The 18,286-nt window shown below is 23.9% G+C and overlaps 1 protein-coding gene across 1 annotated transcript in view; it reads right to left on the reverse strand.

The window, feature by feature from the left end:
* Nucleotides 1-1,492: 1,492 nt before the first annotated feature.
* LOC129614055 (immunoglobulin superfamily member 10-like) overlaps nt 1,493-18,286 on the reverse strand; it is a 112,643-nt gene continuing 95,849 nt past the window's right edge. The window contains exons 5-7 of the mRNA XM_055528441.1: nt 14,724-14,944; nt 13,352-13,457; nt 1,493-1,781 (exon numbers count right to left, since the gene is read on the reverse strand). Of these exons, the coding sequence (XP_055384416.1) occupies nt 1,675-1,781; nt 13,352-13,457; nt 14,724-14,944 (434 nt within the window). The 3' untranslated portion in view covers nt 1,493-1,674. The remainder of the gene's footprint in view (nt 1,782-13,351; nt 13,458-14,723; nt 14,945-18,286) is intronic.

The following is an 18,286-nucleotide window of genomic DNA, read 5'->3' on the forward strand; positions in this document are numbered from 1 at the left end:
AATATAAATTTTGAAATGAACAGATTTTAATTTGTAATATTTATGTATAAAATTTTATTTATATATTTTAATAACTTACTTATTTAGTTTTTGATTCCGTAAAATTGGTGGCAGGTTTTTGATCAATTTTCAATTATTTTGTAATACCTGAAGATTTTGAAAAATAATTTTTATATTAAATTTTTTGGAAATTTTTTTTGTTTTGACTATACAATACCTACCCGATTTCAATAAGGTGTTGTTCCATTAAGTTTGATTACATGGAATATTTTGATTGCTAGCCATTTTTTAATGATATAATTTAATTTATTTCTTTTTGTTTTGAAAAAACAAATATATTATGGAGCAATTTCAGAGCTTGTGCAGAATAAAAGAAGGAGCGGTTGTTTTCAGATATTTTGAACAAAATTTGAAGATTAGTTTTCTTAGAGTTGACTCCATAAACCATGCTAAAACTAATGTTTATTTATTTTGGCGGTTAGTATATTCTTCATAAGAATTATCGATTTAATTTTATTCTACTATAATATTAATTTGTTGTTTGAGAAACTTTTGTGCAGTGGATATTACTATATAGGACAGTTTTGTATAATTTCAATAATTATACTACGCATAACAAAGTAAAGGTTCTGATTATATGAACAGTTCTTTATATCATAGAGATTTAATTGTATTTATATGGCATATTTATTTAAGTAATTGTGTCTCTGAGCGTCAATCAGAAAATACCATAGTTTAAGATTGTTTTTGAAAGAGGAAGCTGTCAGAATGTCTTCAACTTACTACAAATTTTAATTGAATTTTTTAATTGTAATGGGGCAGAGTTGTGTTTTTTTTTTAAATTTAAATTTCAAAGAAAAAAAAAATTAAAATTTCCTTTGATCTACTTTCAATATTAATTTTAAATTATTCTTATTTTATTTTATTTATTAAAAATTTTATTTTATTTTTGTTTTTTGAATTACAATGCAACATTTATATTGTATATATTTTTTGTGTATTTTAATTAAAGACTTTTTGTTTTTTTTTTTTTAATTCAATTTTAATTTATTTATTTTTTAATTTCATTTAATATTTACAACCACGTTTAAAAGCTAATTAATAACTTACTATGCTGACATTTTATATTTTTGTTTTTTTTTTGTTTTTTTTTTTTTTAATTCATTCATTCATTCATTTGTTAATTTTTTTATTTTTGTTTCTTCATTTTTGTTTTTATTATTATATTTAATCGTAAATTTATACATACACTTAATTATACATATACTATTACACTTTTATTATTATAATATAATTTATACATATGTATATATATAATTTTAATTTTCATATACATACATATGTATATATGTATTTGAAATGTGAATTTAAAAAATAATTAACTTATATTAGATAAGTATATATAATCTATATTAATAATAATAATAAATTGTATATATATACATATACATATACAATACATAAATATTTATAATAAATTATTGCATGTATATGTAGATGTATATTTAATCTAAAACTAATATATTAAATAGTATTTTTATATTAAATATTAATTTATATGTATATGTATTGTATTTTTTTTGTTTTTTTTATTTTTATATTTATTATGTAATAATATTTTGTTAACCTAAATTATATAAAAATATCATAATTAATATTATAAGAAAAAACATGTCATGTCCTAAATAGTATTAATAACAAGGATAATAAAATGCCAACAATAGAGCTGGTATATTTTTCTTGATTTGCTGATGATGTTACAGCTGATGCACTCGATTCACCTGTAATTGCAAAAAAAAAGACAAGAAAATTAATAAGAATATAGTTTATTGCAAAAAATTTTTTTTTGTTAAGAAATTATGACAATAACAATATAGAAACGTGATTGTAAAATTTTTGGGAAAAATTCCGAAGTAAAAATGACGAAGAACATATAAATTTGAATTTAATAAGCGTATGCGTATGAGTGTTCGTTCAATTGAAATTTGTTATTTTTTGATATAAAAAGAATAAGATCTGTAATGTATGTTTAAGGTTGAAAATGGTAGGTTTTTTGAATTTAACATTAAGTTTGTAAGATTATGTTGAATACAATACATAAAAAATTAGTATGAAATTTAAATTAAAAAAAAGTACAAAATTATTCTTTACAAAAAATTAATTGAAATTTTTGTGATAATATTTTGTTAAATAACTCTCAAATATGCTTATAAAATTATTTTTAAAAAGTAAATTTTAATTTAGTGAAAAGAACAAAAATTCGTACTAAAATTCTTAGTGACAAATTCATTTAAAAAGCTTGTATAAATTTTTCAAATGAATGAAAAATGAATAAATATTTTGATATTATAATAAAAAAATTATTTCATTATAAAAATTAATTATTTATTACTTTGATACAAATTCTATTAAATTTTAAATGTGAACATTTTTAATAAATTTCTCATATTTGTAGTTTTTTCTATTTAAATTTATAATTTAGAAATTTTTGTTAATATTGCTTCGAAAATCAAATACTGATTTAAAATATTAAATTCTAAGAAATAATTTAAAATATTTTCTTAGAACTCAACTACATTTTCTAATTTATATTTTGATTTCCGAATAAACTTTGAAAAAATTATATAATATATTAAACTATACTTTTTTTAGATGGCTTATGAAGAATAGGCATTTTGAGTTTTTTTGAATGAAATAAAACGTTGAACGGATTAAAATAAGTTATTAATAACCATATTGAGGTGAGATCATTTTGCTTTACTTCTTTAAAATATTTTCATTACTATTATTTTCTATTGCTAATAATTAATGTTAATCTATATAATGCTTACAAAAAAAGAAGAACCGTCTACATCTTTAGAGGATTGGACATTTAATAATGTAATATAATATCAAAAATTTTGGAATTATATTCTTCACAATAGTAGTATTAAATTAATTATAGCATAATAGCTAGTATAAATTTAATTTATTCAAAGTCAGCTACATTATATATTTAATATACATATAAAAATTATTTTATGCAAAAAGAAAATATTGCATACTTCTAGGGGAGAACAAAAATTAATAGAAAAGTTATCATATTGATCGAAGTCGATTGTTAACTGAGTGAGTTAAAATTATTGCAAATACTTTTTGTTACCAAAATATTTAGCATTAACCTTTTTGTTTTTAAAAAAATTTTAGAAAGCATGCAGTTTTGGATGTTCAAGGCGGCGAAAATTTAATATTAGCTCGTAATTCCGTTTGGAAAGAGCTAAAAATTTTGCTCGTTTAAAAATGTACGTATAGCTAAAAAATTGTAGTATTTTATCTTTTGAATTTAATTATATCATTCATTAAATTTGCTTTATTTATAAAATTTATAGTATTTAAGGTATAGATCAACCTTATCAAAATCATAATAATTATTATACCCTTGGGTTGTAATCATTATTATGCCTGAAAGAATTTATTTTAAGTAAAATTAATTATTATTATTAGTTAATAAATTAAATTTAACTTGAATAGAACTTTTTTAAAGATTAATAATAATAACAGTGTTAAATTGCATTCGTGTTGAAAAAAAATTAAATTAAATGTTATATAATTATAATATGCTTGAATATTATTTTTCTTAAAATAATTTAAGGTCCCCTTTGCTCAATTTTTGAAATATAATATAAGTTAACAAAATTTTTTAATATATATACGAGTATAATAATAAAACATAAAACATACAATGTAAGAATGAACATTATTTAGGTACTCGTATATACAAATGGGTATATGTAGATAGGGTTTCAAAAAAAAAAAATATTTGAAACTTAGAAAAGTGAAAATTTTGCAAAATATTGTTATAAAAATAAATTTATATTGTGTTAAAATTATTAAACCTTGAAATATTTTATTTTGCTAAACTTTTATATTTTTTAATGTTTAAGGGTTTTTCTTTATATAATATTTTTTTTTTTTTTGCTAAATTTTATGTTCATATATCAAATAAAATGAAAAGAAATGCTTTTTAACATAAAATTAAAATATAAGGTGATTCAATAAAATGTAGGCAATTAAAACTTGTTTAATATTCTCGAAGTTCAGAGTTCTAGAAATCTTCTAAGTTATTGTGTTCCTATTCAATAATTTAGATTGCATTTTTTAACAGTTTTTAGGATACTGTGACCATTTCAGATGTTAAAGTTCATTTTGTTGGAATTAATTGATACAGCTTTATTATGTATATTATAAAATATACATAAATGGGTTACAAAACTCTTTTTCAACCCAAAGACGAATATGGGGGTGGGTGTTGCATGATAACATAGAGAGCCACGTCTTAGTTTCGTAAGTTACTTGAATTTTAACTAGCCAAGTGATCAGCCTTATAATATATGAATAATAATTTACAAAAATTATTTAAGCTAATAGTTATACCTTAATTTTCGATTAAAACTACAATTTCTAAAAATAACAATATTTTTAATTATAAATTTTCATAATATCATCCTATATTTTTATTTTATATAACCTTGTATTTATAACCATCATCTACTAAAAGGCAATATAAACTTGTTAACTGTATTGTTAACATATACCAGTCAAATTTAATGTGCTCTTATGGAATATTTAAAAACTTTTCTAATTTTATTGTTTTTTGCTTTATTAATAATTTATATTGAGCGAAAAAGAAAAATCATAAAAAAAAAAAAATTATACCTTTTAAATTTATTTTCTTTATTGTGTATGGTAATAATTCTAGGGAATCAGGGATGCTAAAAATCGGTATTTTAATGGTACATAAAATAGAAATTGCTATATCTGCACTAAAGAATAAATTTGTAAGCATGACGTCTGTGTTGAGAAGAATAATCGGTTGCTGAATAATGAGATATTGAAAAAGAGTTTTGTAGTGGTGATTTCTTATTGGAAACACGCATTATTAATTAAAATAACTTTTGAAAAACTGCGTTTCTTCGATTGGTTTCATAGATTTCATTAGATTTTTAGCGATTTGATCGATATTTGTGTTTCAATGAATGATACGTATAATACTTAAGAATAACGCTGCAATTCTATGCTATTTTGTATGATTTATAAAAATATGTGAGATTTTACTTTTGCATACAGTATCGATGTGCTTCCTCAAGCAACAATGCTAAAGCTAAATGATTTCGAAAAATCAAGCAAAATGTAAAAAATGTCGTATATCTATGAGATTTGTTTTTAGTTTAAAAGCACGCAATGCAGCTTCTTGCATGGTCTCCATACATTCTGAGGTTCATTCTTTAAATTCCCCAGTACTTTTGTAATATTTTCTATCAGATTTTTAGAAATTTTAAGAGATTTTTTTTAAAGCCGAGCGTATAACAATGTTTTAAAAACATATGACAAAAATTTTTCACAAATGTACCAACCCGCATTAGACCATCTATGCCTATATAAATAAAACCATTCAAATTTAGCTAGAATATAATAATAATGTGTCTTTACCATTTTGTTTGGTTTTAAAATAGACTAAAAAAGGTAACAACTTATTTGAGTTAAACAAAAAAAAAAAAAATTAAAAAAAAAAAACAAACAAATTTTTCAGTCTTTCTTTTTCATATTCATTTTTCTATTAATTTAAAGTTACAAAGTAAGATGAAAATTCGTTTGTATGTGTTTGTTTAACTCATAACCATAAATGAACATTATATTTATAAGAAACTATATACATAGTATAAATATATTTATACTATGTTTGTATTTATTTAGAAAATTATAATAAACAGTTAGACCTTGAACCCTTTTTTTGACTTTTGTTTATTGTTACTTTTACTATTACTGTTATTATTATTATTATTATTATTATTATTTTCATACATATTTTACAAGTATAGAGAATAACATGCCTGTGCTTAAATAATGTCTTTAACTATACGAAAATTATATGTAAAGAATAGAGAATTTTGCAATTTTTCTTGGTACATAATTTCATATATAAAATATGTGAATATGTGTAGGTACATATTTGTAAATATGGAATATGCTATGTATATATGCATATATGCATACGTGTATGTATATATATTTGCTTTTATAACTATGATTACAGAATTTATTATGTAATATGAAAGTTTAATATAATTTTGTTTTTCTTTTAATTCTTACAAAATATTAATATAAATGTATAGGTATTTATATGTATGTAATTATATTAAAATGAATATTATATATGTACATATGTATATGCATAATTTATAAAAATGTACATAAAAACTAAAATACCAAAGCATACAAAATAAATTATTAAAGAAGTTTTCATATTTTTTTTTCGTTTTGCCTTTGTTACCATTTAACACTTTCTCATACTTTATTAAATTTAGGTGGTATGGAAAAAGTGAAAGAAATATGTGATGTGGTCAGCAAATAACCGACCGCATAGTTTATTTTCCAGTTTAGTAAACAATATTACACAAAATTTTAAACATTAAATTTTGAGGATACCAGTAAGCTTTATATTAATTTCTCTAGAAAAATCAAAATTTAGTTCTAAACCCTTTTTGAATTGAATTTCTCGGGAAGTTCTTAAGTAATAAGTTTCAAGAAATTTTTTCAATCACGATAGTTCTTAAGAAATCCTTAGTGAAAGTTCTGTTTCTGAGTTCTAATATTCTCAAAACCTACTAGTTCTTAATTTTAACATCCTGAATTTAATATTTTAATATTTAAATCTGATGGAAAACGTTTATTTTTCGAAAAATAAACGCGGCTAATTGTATTCCCTTATGTAAAATATTTAAACTTAATTACAAGTGCAAAAAGTTTTGAGTTAATCTGTTAAATATTTCTTTAAAAATTATCAAATATGTATGTATAAGCAGACCGAAGTAAAAGTTAAGTTCTCGAGATTTGGCATATCTAAAAAGTTAAAAGTCTGAGCTACCTGTTCTGCTGAAATTACACAGACCGACACAGATCGATATACCAACATTTCTCTAAAATTATTTTATGTGTGATTTCCTGCCATGGAGAAGTGAAGTTCTGTTACAAATTTGACATGCAAAATCTGGTGCTATCACGGCACCTTCCTTATTGTAAGTAGTAACATCGGTAACAATAAAACAATAAGAAAATGTTTTTTACAGCATATGTGCAAACAATATTATGTATAAGATGTTCGCTTATATACAGATAATATGTTTGTATGTTATTCATAAATAAAATGGTTATAATATATTTAATATTATTCTGTTCTGGCTTTTTAAAGATAATTCTTACTGTAGTTCACAGCTAGTATCATTTACCATTCAAAATAAATATAGTGTTGCCATAAAATCAAAATTTTTTTTAAATTTAAATAATCACTGAAAGAGAGTCAGAGAGAAAATGTTCTCCAAAGTAGCGTAATCTTTTTTGAAATAGTTTTCGTTAAGTATGCTTCTTCCGGCTTAAATGAAAATATTATAGTGCTAGTGTAGTAGAAGATACTTTAAGTTAAACATTATTGGAGTTATGTGGTAGTTACTAAATAGTTTTTGATATATGACATTATAATTATATTTAAAGTTTTTTGATAGTTACTCGAATCATGATTTCGCTTTCAGTCAAGTTTAAAATGTTTCTCAAATTTGCTATCATAAATTTTTCGTATAAATGTGCTCCGGTATAGTTTATCCGTATAGTATTCTAAATAATCGATATTTAGCGTCTAATTTTTAAATGAAAGTACCTACAGTGAAACATTTTTGGTAACATAGAAGAAAATCATTGTAACTTGAAAATATTCATGTACACACTATTTTTAATAAAAATATTGAGAGAGAAAGATTTTAGTTTTTCTACTCATCATACATATTTGAGGAAATTTTGATTGATCGCAAGGATCGTTAGGGAAACAAAAAAAAAAGAGGTTTACACAATATTTTTATAATAAAAAATGTAAAAATGAAGCGATTGGAATAAGGAAAAGACAGAATAATGAAAATGGTATACGAGATGGAGTGATAAAATTTCTCATACTTTTTTCAACTTTTTTCGCAACAGGGTTCCTCATTCAAATGTTTTGAAAATTGTTAATCCAGAACAAAAAAGAAAATAAACAAAATTTGAAGCATTTTGAGTTTCTGAATATTTCAAAATTATTTACGACCACCAGTTTGGGAAATTTACATGATATATAATCCTTCAATGTTAAGAAAACTGTTGGATATATTAAACAAGACAGTGTAATGCTAATAGCCTTGAAATTTAAATTAAATAATTATGTATTTGGAATCAAAGATTATAATTTTTTTTTCGAATTTATTTATAAAATATATCTGACATGTAATATTCTACTAATACTTTTGATTACAAAATCCATTCAAAATAAGTAAGTATAAGTGATTAAAATCCTTGAAATAATTATAATTTTTAAATTGTAAATATTTTGAATGGAAATGTATGATTTAATCTCTAAAATAAATTCTAACATAATTTGGAAAAAATAAAAAAAAAACAAGTTAAAGTATTTTAGCAATAGTACTGGCAAAATAAGACACACACTATGATTGAGTCTAGTTACGAACCTGAAATATGATTGATTAGTGTAGCAATTACTATTAAAAGCTCCTATTTTAAACTTACGAATATAAGGGTTATTTTATATTATTCTTTCTACGAGCAGTATTGAAGTTGTCGCAAAAATTTGACTAAATTTATCTCAGATTTCTAAATTTTCTGTTTATTGAAAAGTTGAAGAAACCTTTCAAATATGTCTCATGTCTGTCATATCGTTCCCAATGTTTAACTAAATAAAAAAAAGGGAAAAACTAAAAAAGAAAATTATAATTCACGTTTTTTTTAGAAAAGACAAAAAGTAAATCGAACAAGTAAAAACGTTTCAGTCGGTATAAACCGATTGAATTATACCCTGCACCTTTCGTTATTGTGTAGCAATTACTCGAACCTGTGAGATCATTCTATAGAAACTTCACGGACATGTCTGACCTATCATTGGACATCCGACTGCCAAGTTTCATCAGTCTGACCTTATAATTTTTCAAAATATTTAAAATTAGCTTTTGGAGTTGTATGGTAAGTACCTAAACCTGTCAAGCAATTTCATCAAAACTTCACAAATATATCTGATCTATAATCGGACACACAACTGCCAAGTTTCATGAATCTGACTTTATTATTTTTCCAAATATTAAGAATAAGCTTTTAGACTTGTATGGGATCTACTCGAACCTGTTAAGCAATTCCACCACAACTTCAGAAATATGTCTGACCCATAATTGGACACATGACTGCCAAGTTTCATGAATCTGACTTTATTATTTTTCCAAATATTAAGAATAAGCTTTTAGACTTGTATGGGAGCTACTCGAACCTGTCAAGCAATCGCATCAAAACTTAAGAAATATGTCTGACCCATAATTCGACACACGACTGCCAAGTCTCATGAATTTGACTTTATTATTTTTCCAAATATTTGAAATAAGCTTTTGGGGTTGTAAGGCAAGTACCCGAACCTGTCAAGCAATTCCACTAAAACTTCACAAATATATCTGATCTATAATCGGACACACAACTGCCAAGTTTCATGAATCTAACTTTATTATTTTTCCAAATATTTAAAATTAGCTTATGGAGTTGTATGGCAGGTACCCGAACCTGTCAAGCAATTCCTCCAAAACTTCGGAAATATATTTGACCTATAATCGGACACACAACTGCCAAGTTTCATGAATCTAACTTTATTATTTTTCCAAATATTTAAAATTAGCTTTTGGAGTTGTATGGCAGGTACCCGAACCTGTCAAGCAATTCCTCCAAAACTTCGGAAATATATTTGACCTATAATTGGACACATGACTGCCAAGTTTCATGAATCTGACTTTATTATTTTTCCGAATATAAAAAATTTGCTGTTGGAGTTGTATGGCAGCCACCCGAACCGGTGCAGCTATCCCATTATAATTTTTAGAGCATGTGTAGAATATAATTGGACACATGTATACAAAATTTTATATTTATAGCTTTATTAGTTTTTGAAAAATTTAAAATAAACTCTTGGAGTTGTATGGCAGCTACCCGAACCCGTTGTCCGACTTAGTTCAATAACAATAGGGTTCGTCCTTGGCACAAAAGAAAAAACTTGTGAAAGTTTGGTGTCGATTGCATTATTCGTTTTTGAGTTATCGTGCGCTCGGACGGACGGACGGACGGACGGACGGACGGATGGACGGACGGACGGACGGACGGACGGACGGACATGTCTAAATCAACGCAGAATTTTACGCTGAGCAAGAATATATATATATGTCCATACCGCAGATGACTCCTTCAAGTAGTTACAAACTCCATACCAAAGTTAATATACCCTTCACGAAGTGCAGGGTATAAAAAAGAAAAGAAAATGAATTTCTATCACAGACAGATTTTGTTTGATAAATGGAGGCATGCGAAATATTTTTTTTTTGTTTCACTTATATAAAATTTCTTAAAAATATCTGAGGAAGAAAATTTTTTTTTGTTTTCATGTTTGCCTAGTCTCTCTCTCCTAACTTCATTGAAACACGGTATATTTTTTTGTTTGAAATTCACTAAATAGGCCGTTTATCTAACGTGGTTTGCATTTTTCATAATATGAGAAATGAAAATTAACTATCGTAAAATTTGAAAGGAAACTACTGTTTTATTTAAGTTCAAAATTTATCGGAAAATTTTTATTTCCAAAAAAATTCAACCAAAGATTATTTAAGTTTTGTCGGTTATTATGATTTGGACTGTTAACTTACTAAGCTCTATTGAATCACCTTATTTGAATTTTTTGGAGACAGTGATCTTTAAGATAGCAACAGTTTAGCAGTAACAAAATTCTTTATAGCATTTCGAATGGATTATGAATTTGAATGAATAGAATCAACTTGGGGTTTTAATTCTTGAATATTTCATGAACAAAGTTCCCAAAAACCGGTCAAAATCAAAATATATATCTCAAGCAATTTATTAGTTCGAGATTAAGTTAGGTTAAGATAAGAAATGGATGAAATATCATATAAGATATTTGAAAATATGGTTAAATACTTGTACAGGAACCTTAAGAAACAATGGAAGAATAAATGTTGCTAAACATTTTTGATCCTATTATAGATCAATTGTAAATTATTATTGATATTAAGGTTAAAAAAAAAAAATTATGTTTATCAATATATTGAATTAAGAAGACGATGTGAATAATGTGAATAATATTAAAAGGGACGTATACAATATTGGATTCGAAAGGATATTGAATTCTCTATGCCATTAAAATTATTGAATCAATCAATTTTAGAAAATAGTTTCGACAACATAAAATATTATGTATATTTTTTTTAATAATATCATTAAGCTTTTCAAAAATGAACATATCAGTATACCAATACCTAAGTATTTTATTATGGGATTACAAGGACAAATAGATTGATAATTTTTTTACACATTTTTTCTGTATATATAATACAGAATTTAACAGAGTGTCTGTAGAATTGTGAATCGTTAGTTTCCTTGAATAGAGAATAATAGAATGGATCGAGATAAAATGTGAAATAATTAAAAGTAATTTATTCTATTTATTCATGATACTTAAAAGTTATTGACACTCGGTTTGCTATTTATGAAATTTTTGAGACATTTTTCCAATCAACTTGAATGTCAGAAGTGAAGCTTTCTTTTTAAACTAATTGATCTCGTATTTAAAAATTTTATTAAATATAGAAGTCTGTAATACCCGTAGAGCATACTTAAAATTCTTTTCAATCCTTTTTAGATTTAATAGACCTAAAAAAATCGAAAACATATGGTACGTCCATCATACTTTCCAAGTTTTAACCTAAAGTCTAAATCTAAAATTGCCACGATTTCTAAGAAAACTAATAGCAAGGACCAATAATTTAAAAGCAGAAATAAGAAAAGAAAATTTAATTTTTCATTTCTCTGGATTTGTTTAGGGGTTGAAAATTTCACAATCCTGTCTTTTCAATAGGCTATTTGGTTTCAATATAGTAAATAAGTATTTGATGGAATTCTACATTAGGAATGCTATCGAGTTATGAAACACCTTGCACATACATACATTTTATATAGAAAAAAATCTAAAATGAACATTTTATCAGGATTTGACATTTTTCTAAATAATTTTTAATAAATGCTTGATGAATTTTTTGTATTTGTTTTTCATTTCTTTTTTATGAACTTTTGATTAGAATCAGTTATAAGATATTTGTATGTATCTGTAAATTATATTGTAAATACACATGTAATATATATACATATGAAAGTCATAATATGTGCTTCAAAAACAAAATTTTTATCATTTCCAGTTATTAGGATAGTCATATTTTTTGTCAAGGTAAAAAGGGATATAAATTTGATGTCAAGTTGTTTATTAATAATTTAATAGCTGTAACAAAATTTTACATACATAACATAAAAACTTGTGCAATTATAATAGACTGTTCTTATGTTTATACAGAGTTTGTAATATATGTAGTAACTTTTAGAAATCTGTAAAGCAAATTGAGATTTTGTTATGTTTGTTATTGAAGGTTTCAATATTTTGACAATAATTATTTTGTATTGAGATATAAGAGAATTCACAATTATTTTATTTCATGAATTGAGAATAATACATGTGTACTTGTTCATCTCGTGTAATAAGAGCGCTATACTTTAATTTTGCTTGTATTTTTCATTGAGTTTTTGATTCAATGAGTATGATGACCTTACTTTTATACGTCAGTAAATTTTCGCTTGAATAAATAATTTTATGTATTTTAAATTATGTATCTTTGAAATTCACGTGTAGCGTCGTGATAATCACTCCTAAGCAAAATTATTTTAATATTTAGAAAATTTCTTTATTATAATTGGAAAGTTGAGAAATTCCAAGAAAATGGTAGAAATTTTTACTTCGAGTCACAAAATTTTCTTGTTACATAATATAATAATTTTAATTTATTTTTTAAATTGAACTCTTAGCACTTAATATTACATTATTTAAGAGTAATATAATATTGTAAAGTGAAGCAAATCAAAAAATTTCAAGAAAATCTAATCTATTTCTAATCTTACTATATTCACATATACATTTAAAGTGGAATTGATGATATTACAGTATAATATATAAAAATTTCTTAGAGAAATAAAATAATAAAATCAAGGTGACCTTTACCTCTAAGAAATTTTTTATTTTCCTAAGAATATTATCCTTATTTTTAATCAATATTTTTTTTATTTTTCTATATATGTACGTATATGTTTATATGTTACTTCCTTAATTAAACAAATATTACTGTAATAGTTTAAATATATATGTAGTTACATATACAAACTTATAGCTTAAATGTACACACTATATACTTACCGTTAATCACATTTAACGTTACTGTTACGCTTGGACTATTTGATGGGCTACAACTGTAATTACCATTGTGATATTTTCTTGCAACATCAATGATTAATGATCCGATCTGAATTAAAGGCGAAATAAAGAAGAAGAAATTTAAGTAAAAAAACCAAAGAAAAGAAAAAACAAAATTAAAAATAAAAGTGTGTACCTATATTTTGTAACAAAAACATCATAAAAATAATAGTAAAAAATTTAAAGCGCGGACAACTTTAAAAATATTTTGTGAGTAAAGAAGTTAAGCGACTGACTGCATTCGGTTGTTTCTGAATTTGACGAAAAATTTAGTTGAAAGATTAGTTTCTTGAATGTGTTATAAGCCGATTTCTTATCCACTGAAATATTAAACCTTTCTACTTAAATTACCGCAAAGTTATTGACATGTGGACTCATGCCATTTTAGGAAAAACAGCTCGATAAATTAATCTCAAAATATGAACCCGAATTACTGTATTTGATTCAAAATTAACTTCTATGATATTTACTTAATTTAAATAATAAATTTCTTAATCTGGAACCAGGAGTTCAATGGGAAAATCTCATTTATTTAAGGCTCTTTAATTAATTTAATAAATTGAAACTTCTGGTTTCTCTTTTTATAAATAGTTAATTCAACAAATTCAGTGTAAAATCTAAACCTATTTAACAATAGTATTGTAAACAATAAAGGAAATTATGTGATGGTACCAAATTTAATATCTCGAGTTTTCGTTGGGAACCCACTTCTTTATATTAAGGAAGCGCAAATAAACTATTTTATTACATATTTACAGAACGGATTGATGACATTTTATTGAATTTGATATTTGAGTTCTGGTTGTTACCAAAACTAACTGGCGCGTACTGTTCACGGAATTCGGATGGCACAAAATGAAACTCAACTAAAGAAGAAATTTATATTTTTCGTAGAATGTTAACTAAGAGTTTAGTGAGACTAAGTATCCTTAAAATTGTAAAGAAATGTTTATATTTCATACATGTGAAAACTTTTTTGCACTTTACAAATACTTAATAAAATTATTAACTTGAATTATACTTTCTCGTATTAAATTGTTGTCAGTAGTTTTGCAATTTGTTGTAACATAGAAGTGCTTTTATTAAAAGAAAAAAAAAATAAGCTAAATACATGTTTATATTAGCTTCAAGGATATTCTTTTCAAGATAACGTAACAAAAAAAAAATTAAGAAAAAAAAAATCGATTTTCATAGAATTTTTTTTTCCTTTTTTTTTTACTTTTTTTCATTCGCTTTCTTTTGTTCCCTTTTTATTGGTATTAGTATAAAATGGATTACTATATATATAGATTTGATTATAGGTATAAATATTTACCGTTGTTTGCTGTTGATTATCATCCTCTGACATTGGATCCAATAAACTTTTATCAACTTGCATACGTATACCAGGTGAATCGGCTGTTAATTGTTTCGATCCATGTGACCATGTTATAAATACTGGTGGCTCTAAAGCACCTCTTACAATACATCTTAATACAACTGTACTTCCAGCTTTAACATATCGATCGGATTCACCAACAATTTCAGTTCGGGGCACTGTAACAACAAGAAAAAATAAAATAATTTTTTTTAAGAATATAAAATAAATAATAATATGTTAAAATAGGGATACGTATAATAAAATAAACAATATAGGGAAAAAAAAATTTAAATAAGAAAAAAAACAAAGAAATAATTTCCTCATTTAAGTTTTTCATTCACTGAATTAAAAATATGTTGAGGTTTCAAATAAGAACAATGAATAGAATTTTATTAAGCGATTTACGCATCTTTATAGGAGAGTCGACATGTTTTTAATTATTAAACAAATTTTAATGAATTTCAATTTATTTATTAATTTTAAAGTGGTTTAAATAAAGGGTTATGGTTTACATTTTCAATGATTTTTCGGCAATTGAAAGTGTAATTTTGGTTGAATATTTGGTTCATCGAAAGTGTCTGCATATTGCAAATTTTTAAAATATTTTGCATTCTATAGAAATCGGATATTAATTTTTTAAAGAAGATGTTTAGAATTTTTTTAAATTCATTAAAAACTGGAGCAGGCTAATAAAAAACATCTAATAGGAACATTATAATTCTTAACAAACTGTGGAAGCCGCAACTTAAGGATTCTTTATATTGGTTTAATTAAAACCAAAAGTAAAATTTGAAATTTCAACAATTTTAAAATTTTCAATAAAAATATTGAAAATTTTCTGAACAAATTGATTTTTTGATATACATAGCCATTCACATTTCTTTATTTTATATTAAAAATTTGAGAATTTTTGAAACTATTACAATTTTAAGCTCAAATAATTACTTTGATTGCAATCAATGTAGATGGCGTACAAAAATATTGATTTTACAAAGTGAAAAAATTTCATAGTTTTATAAATTTCCTATATAACTACATTTGATTGAAATCACTGTAGATGCCGTACAAAACAATTTTTGGGATTTTATAAAGTGAAACATTTTTGTACTTTTCCAAAATGAAAAACTATTTTCAATTCTTTTATATGTGGAATTTTTATTCTTTATTTCAACGTTTTCAAATGAGAATTCAAAAACAATAACAAAAACGGACATCAATTAGATTGTGAATATAATTTTGTGATTGTCAAAATTGTTAACCTGCACAATAGTCCTTTTATATATTTTTTTATGTCACCTTTTCTAAATACACTGTTTGATAGCAAGGACCAATTTCTTTATTTTTTTTTCTATTATAAATTAAGGTGAATAGTAAAAAGAAAAAAAAGGACATGATTTCGACATGAATCCCTTTTTTTAAAATTAGTTTTTTACAAGGAAATTACCCAATTTTGAAGAAAAGAAAAGGTTTTATTGTGTATAGCCGAGGCATACAAGGAAAAAAGGAGGGGGAATTATTCAAAAGATATAAACTAAATATATTGAAATTGAAAACCTTGGCTTAGTTAACCAAAATTTCAATTAATTTGTCAGATGATATGAAATGGTTGCGTTCTTTAATTCTTTTTTTTTAATATTATTTGCATACTTTTGGGCTACGTATAAATTTTTTTTTGTGAATAATTGAAATTTTTGAAAAACTTAATTGAAAACATTATTTTAATTGCTTTTTTTTCTTGTGATCTCCAATATGTTTTATATTGAGAAAAGTAGAAAAAAAAAGATTTAAATTAAGGTAAGGTTCATTTCGTACTGAAATATGTTTCTAAAATTTAAAAAGTGTATAAAAATCAGAAAATTAGAAAAAATTTATTTTTTCTGAAGTTTTTTTCTTACATTATAAGATTAATAAATAATATTGAAGATAAACAAAGATTTGACGAATCAGGATAAAAATTTTTTCTATCACTTCAAAAATTACGGTTATAATATGGGAATTATTAAGCCATTTTAAAAAATCAGCACATTATAACAAATTATTAGGATTATTAGATACCCGCTGTTATACGAATACGAATACATCTATTATCCGGAACTTTCGTCGGGTTACATTTTTTTCTTAAGGGCGTTTGAGTTATATTAGCATGGTCTATTTAATTTTTGTGGAATTTCGGATTATTTGAAAAATTATTAATGATATTTCACTAGTCCTTGATATTCATAACAATTATTACTTCGAAAATATCTGTGAAAATTTATCAAATAATTTGAGTTTTAATTTTTATATATTTTGTAAAATTAAAATTTATTCATTACGTTAGTACTAAAAATGCTTTACGTATTTCCTTTATTATATAGACAAATATATTACTTTTATGTAAGATTTGACTGGAACATGTACATTAATTATAGAAGGATAAATAATTTTTGATTCCTATTTTCTAAAATCCTCTATTTATCGTATATTAAAAAAAATAACAAAAAACATATTTAGTACTTTAATACTAAAGTGTATGACTATTAAAATTTTAAATCTCCGAAATAAAAACGATTGCAAATCCTACATATACTTACAATAATTATTTATTTGAATTAAAATTTTCAATATTAAACTGTTTATATTATAATTCTTTGGAAACTATGCACAGGCATATTAAAATTTTTATAAAAGTATACACATGCATGCATATACATAATATTACTCGTATGATATAAAATTATTATTCTTTCTTTTTTCCCCAAATCAAGGATTATAAAAATAATTTCGAAAAACCTTGAAAACAAATTTTACTCTTCTATGATTTTCCTAACAAAAATGTCAAATGTCATCTTTCCAAAATGGCAAATTGGAGTCAAATATTTAATTTTTATTATAAAAGTTTTTCCTTTTTTTTTTTTTTGCTTTTTCACAAATAAAATGAAACAAAATTTATTTTCATGTTTTGCATAAAATTATAGAATGAGGAACACCAAACTCATTCAATTTTATTGAACTTCAATATTGTTACAATTTGTGTTTTTGTATTTTGATTGAAACAAAAATAAAATTTTTGTTTCTTGAAAAATTTTTACATGTTAAAGTGGGAAGTAGTTTTAATAATTATATTTTTTCTTAGAATATTTTTATAATAAAGGGATGATAAATAAACGCAATTATTTTCTGTAACTATGGGTTATAAAGTTTATAAGGTTGTACAAGAATTTCAGTTTAATAAAAGGCACAATTTTTTTTGAGTTATTGAAAAGGATTCGTTATTAAATGAGATTTTTTTGAAAAAATTTATACTTTTTCTAGAAAATATGATTTTAGCGGCTGAACTGTGCATGGTATACTCGCTATACGTGCTGAATTCACATATATACCGAGAAGAGTAATTAACTAATCTATATTGTAATTCTAGATATCAAAACAATGAACTGGCAAATTTTTTTGAGAATATGAGTTTAGAAATCGCAATTTGAACTAAACTTAATTAAGGACTAAATTTACATGTTTGTAGGTGTATTATCCAAAGGGTT

This window comes from Condylostylus longicornis, unplaced genomic scaffold (assembly GCF_029603195.1).
Source record: "Condylostylus longicornis isolate FDR11 unplaced genomic scaffold, ASM2960319v2 ptg000100l, whole genome shotgun sequence".
Classification (NCBI taxonomy): domain Eukaryota; kingdom Metazoa; phylum Arthropoda; class Insecta; order Diptera; family Dolichopodidae; genus Condylostylus; species Condylostylus longicornis.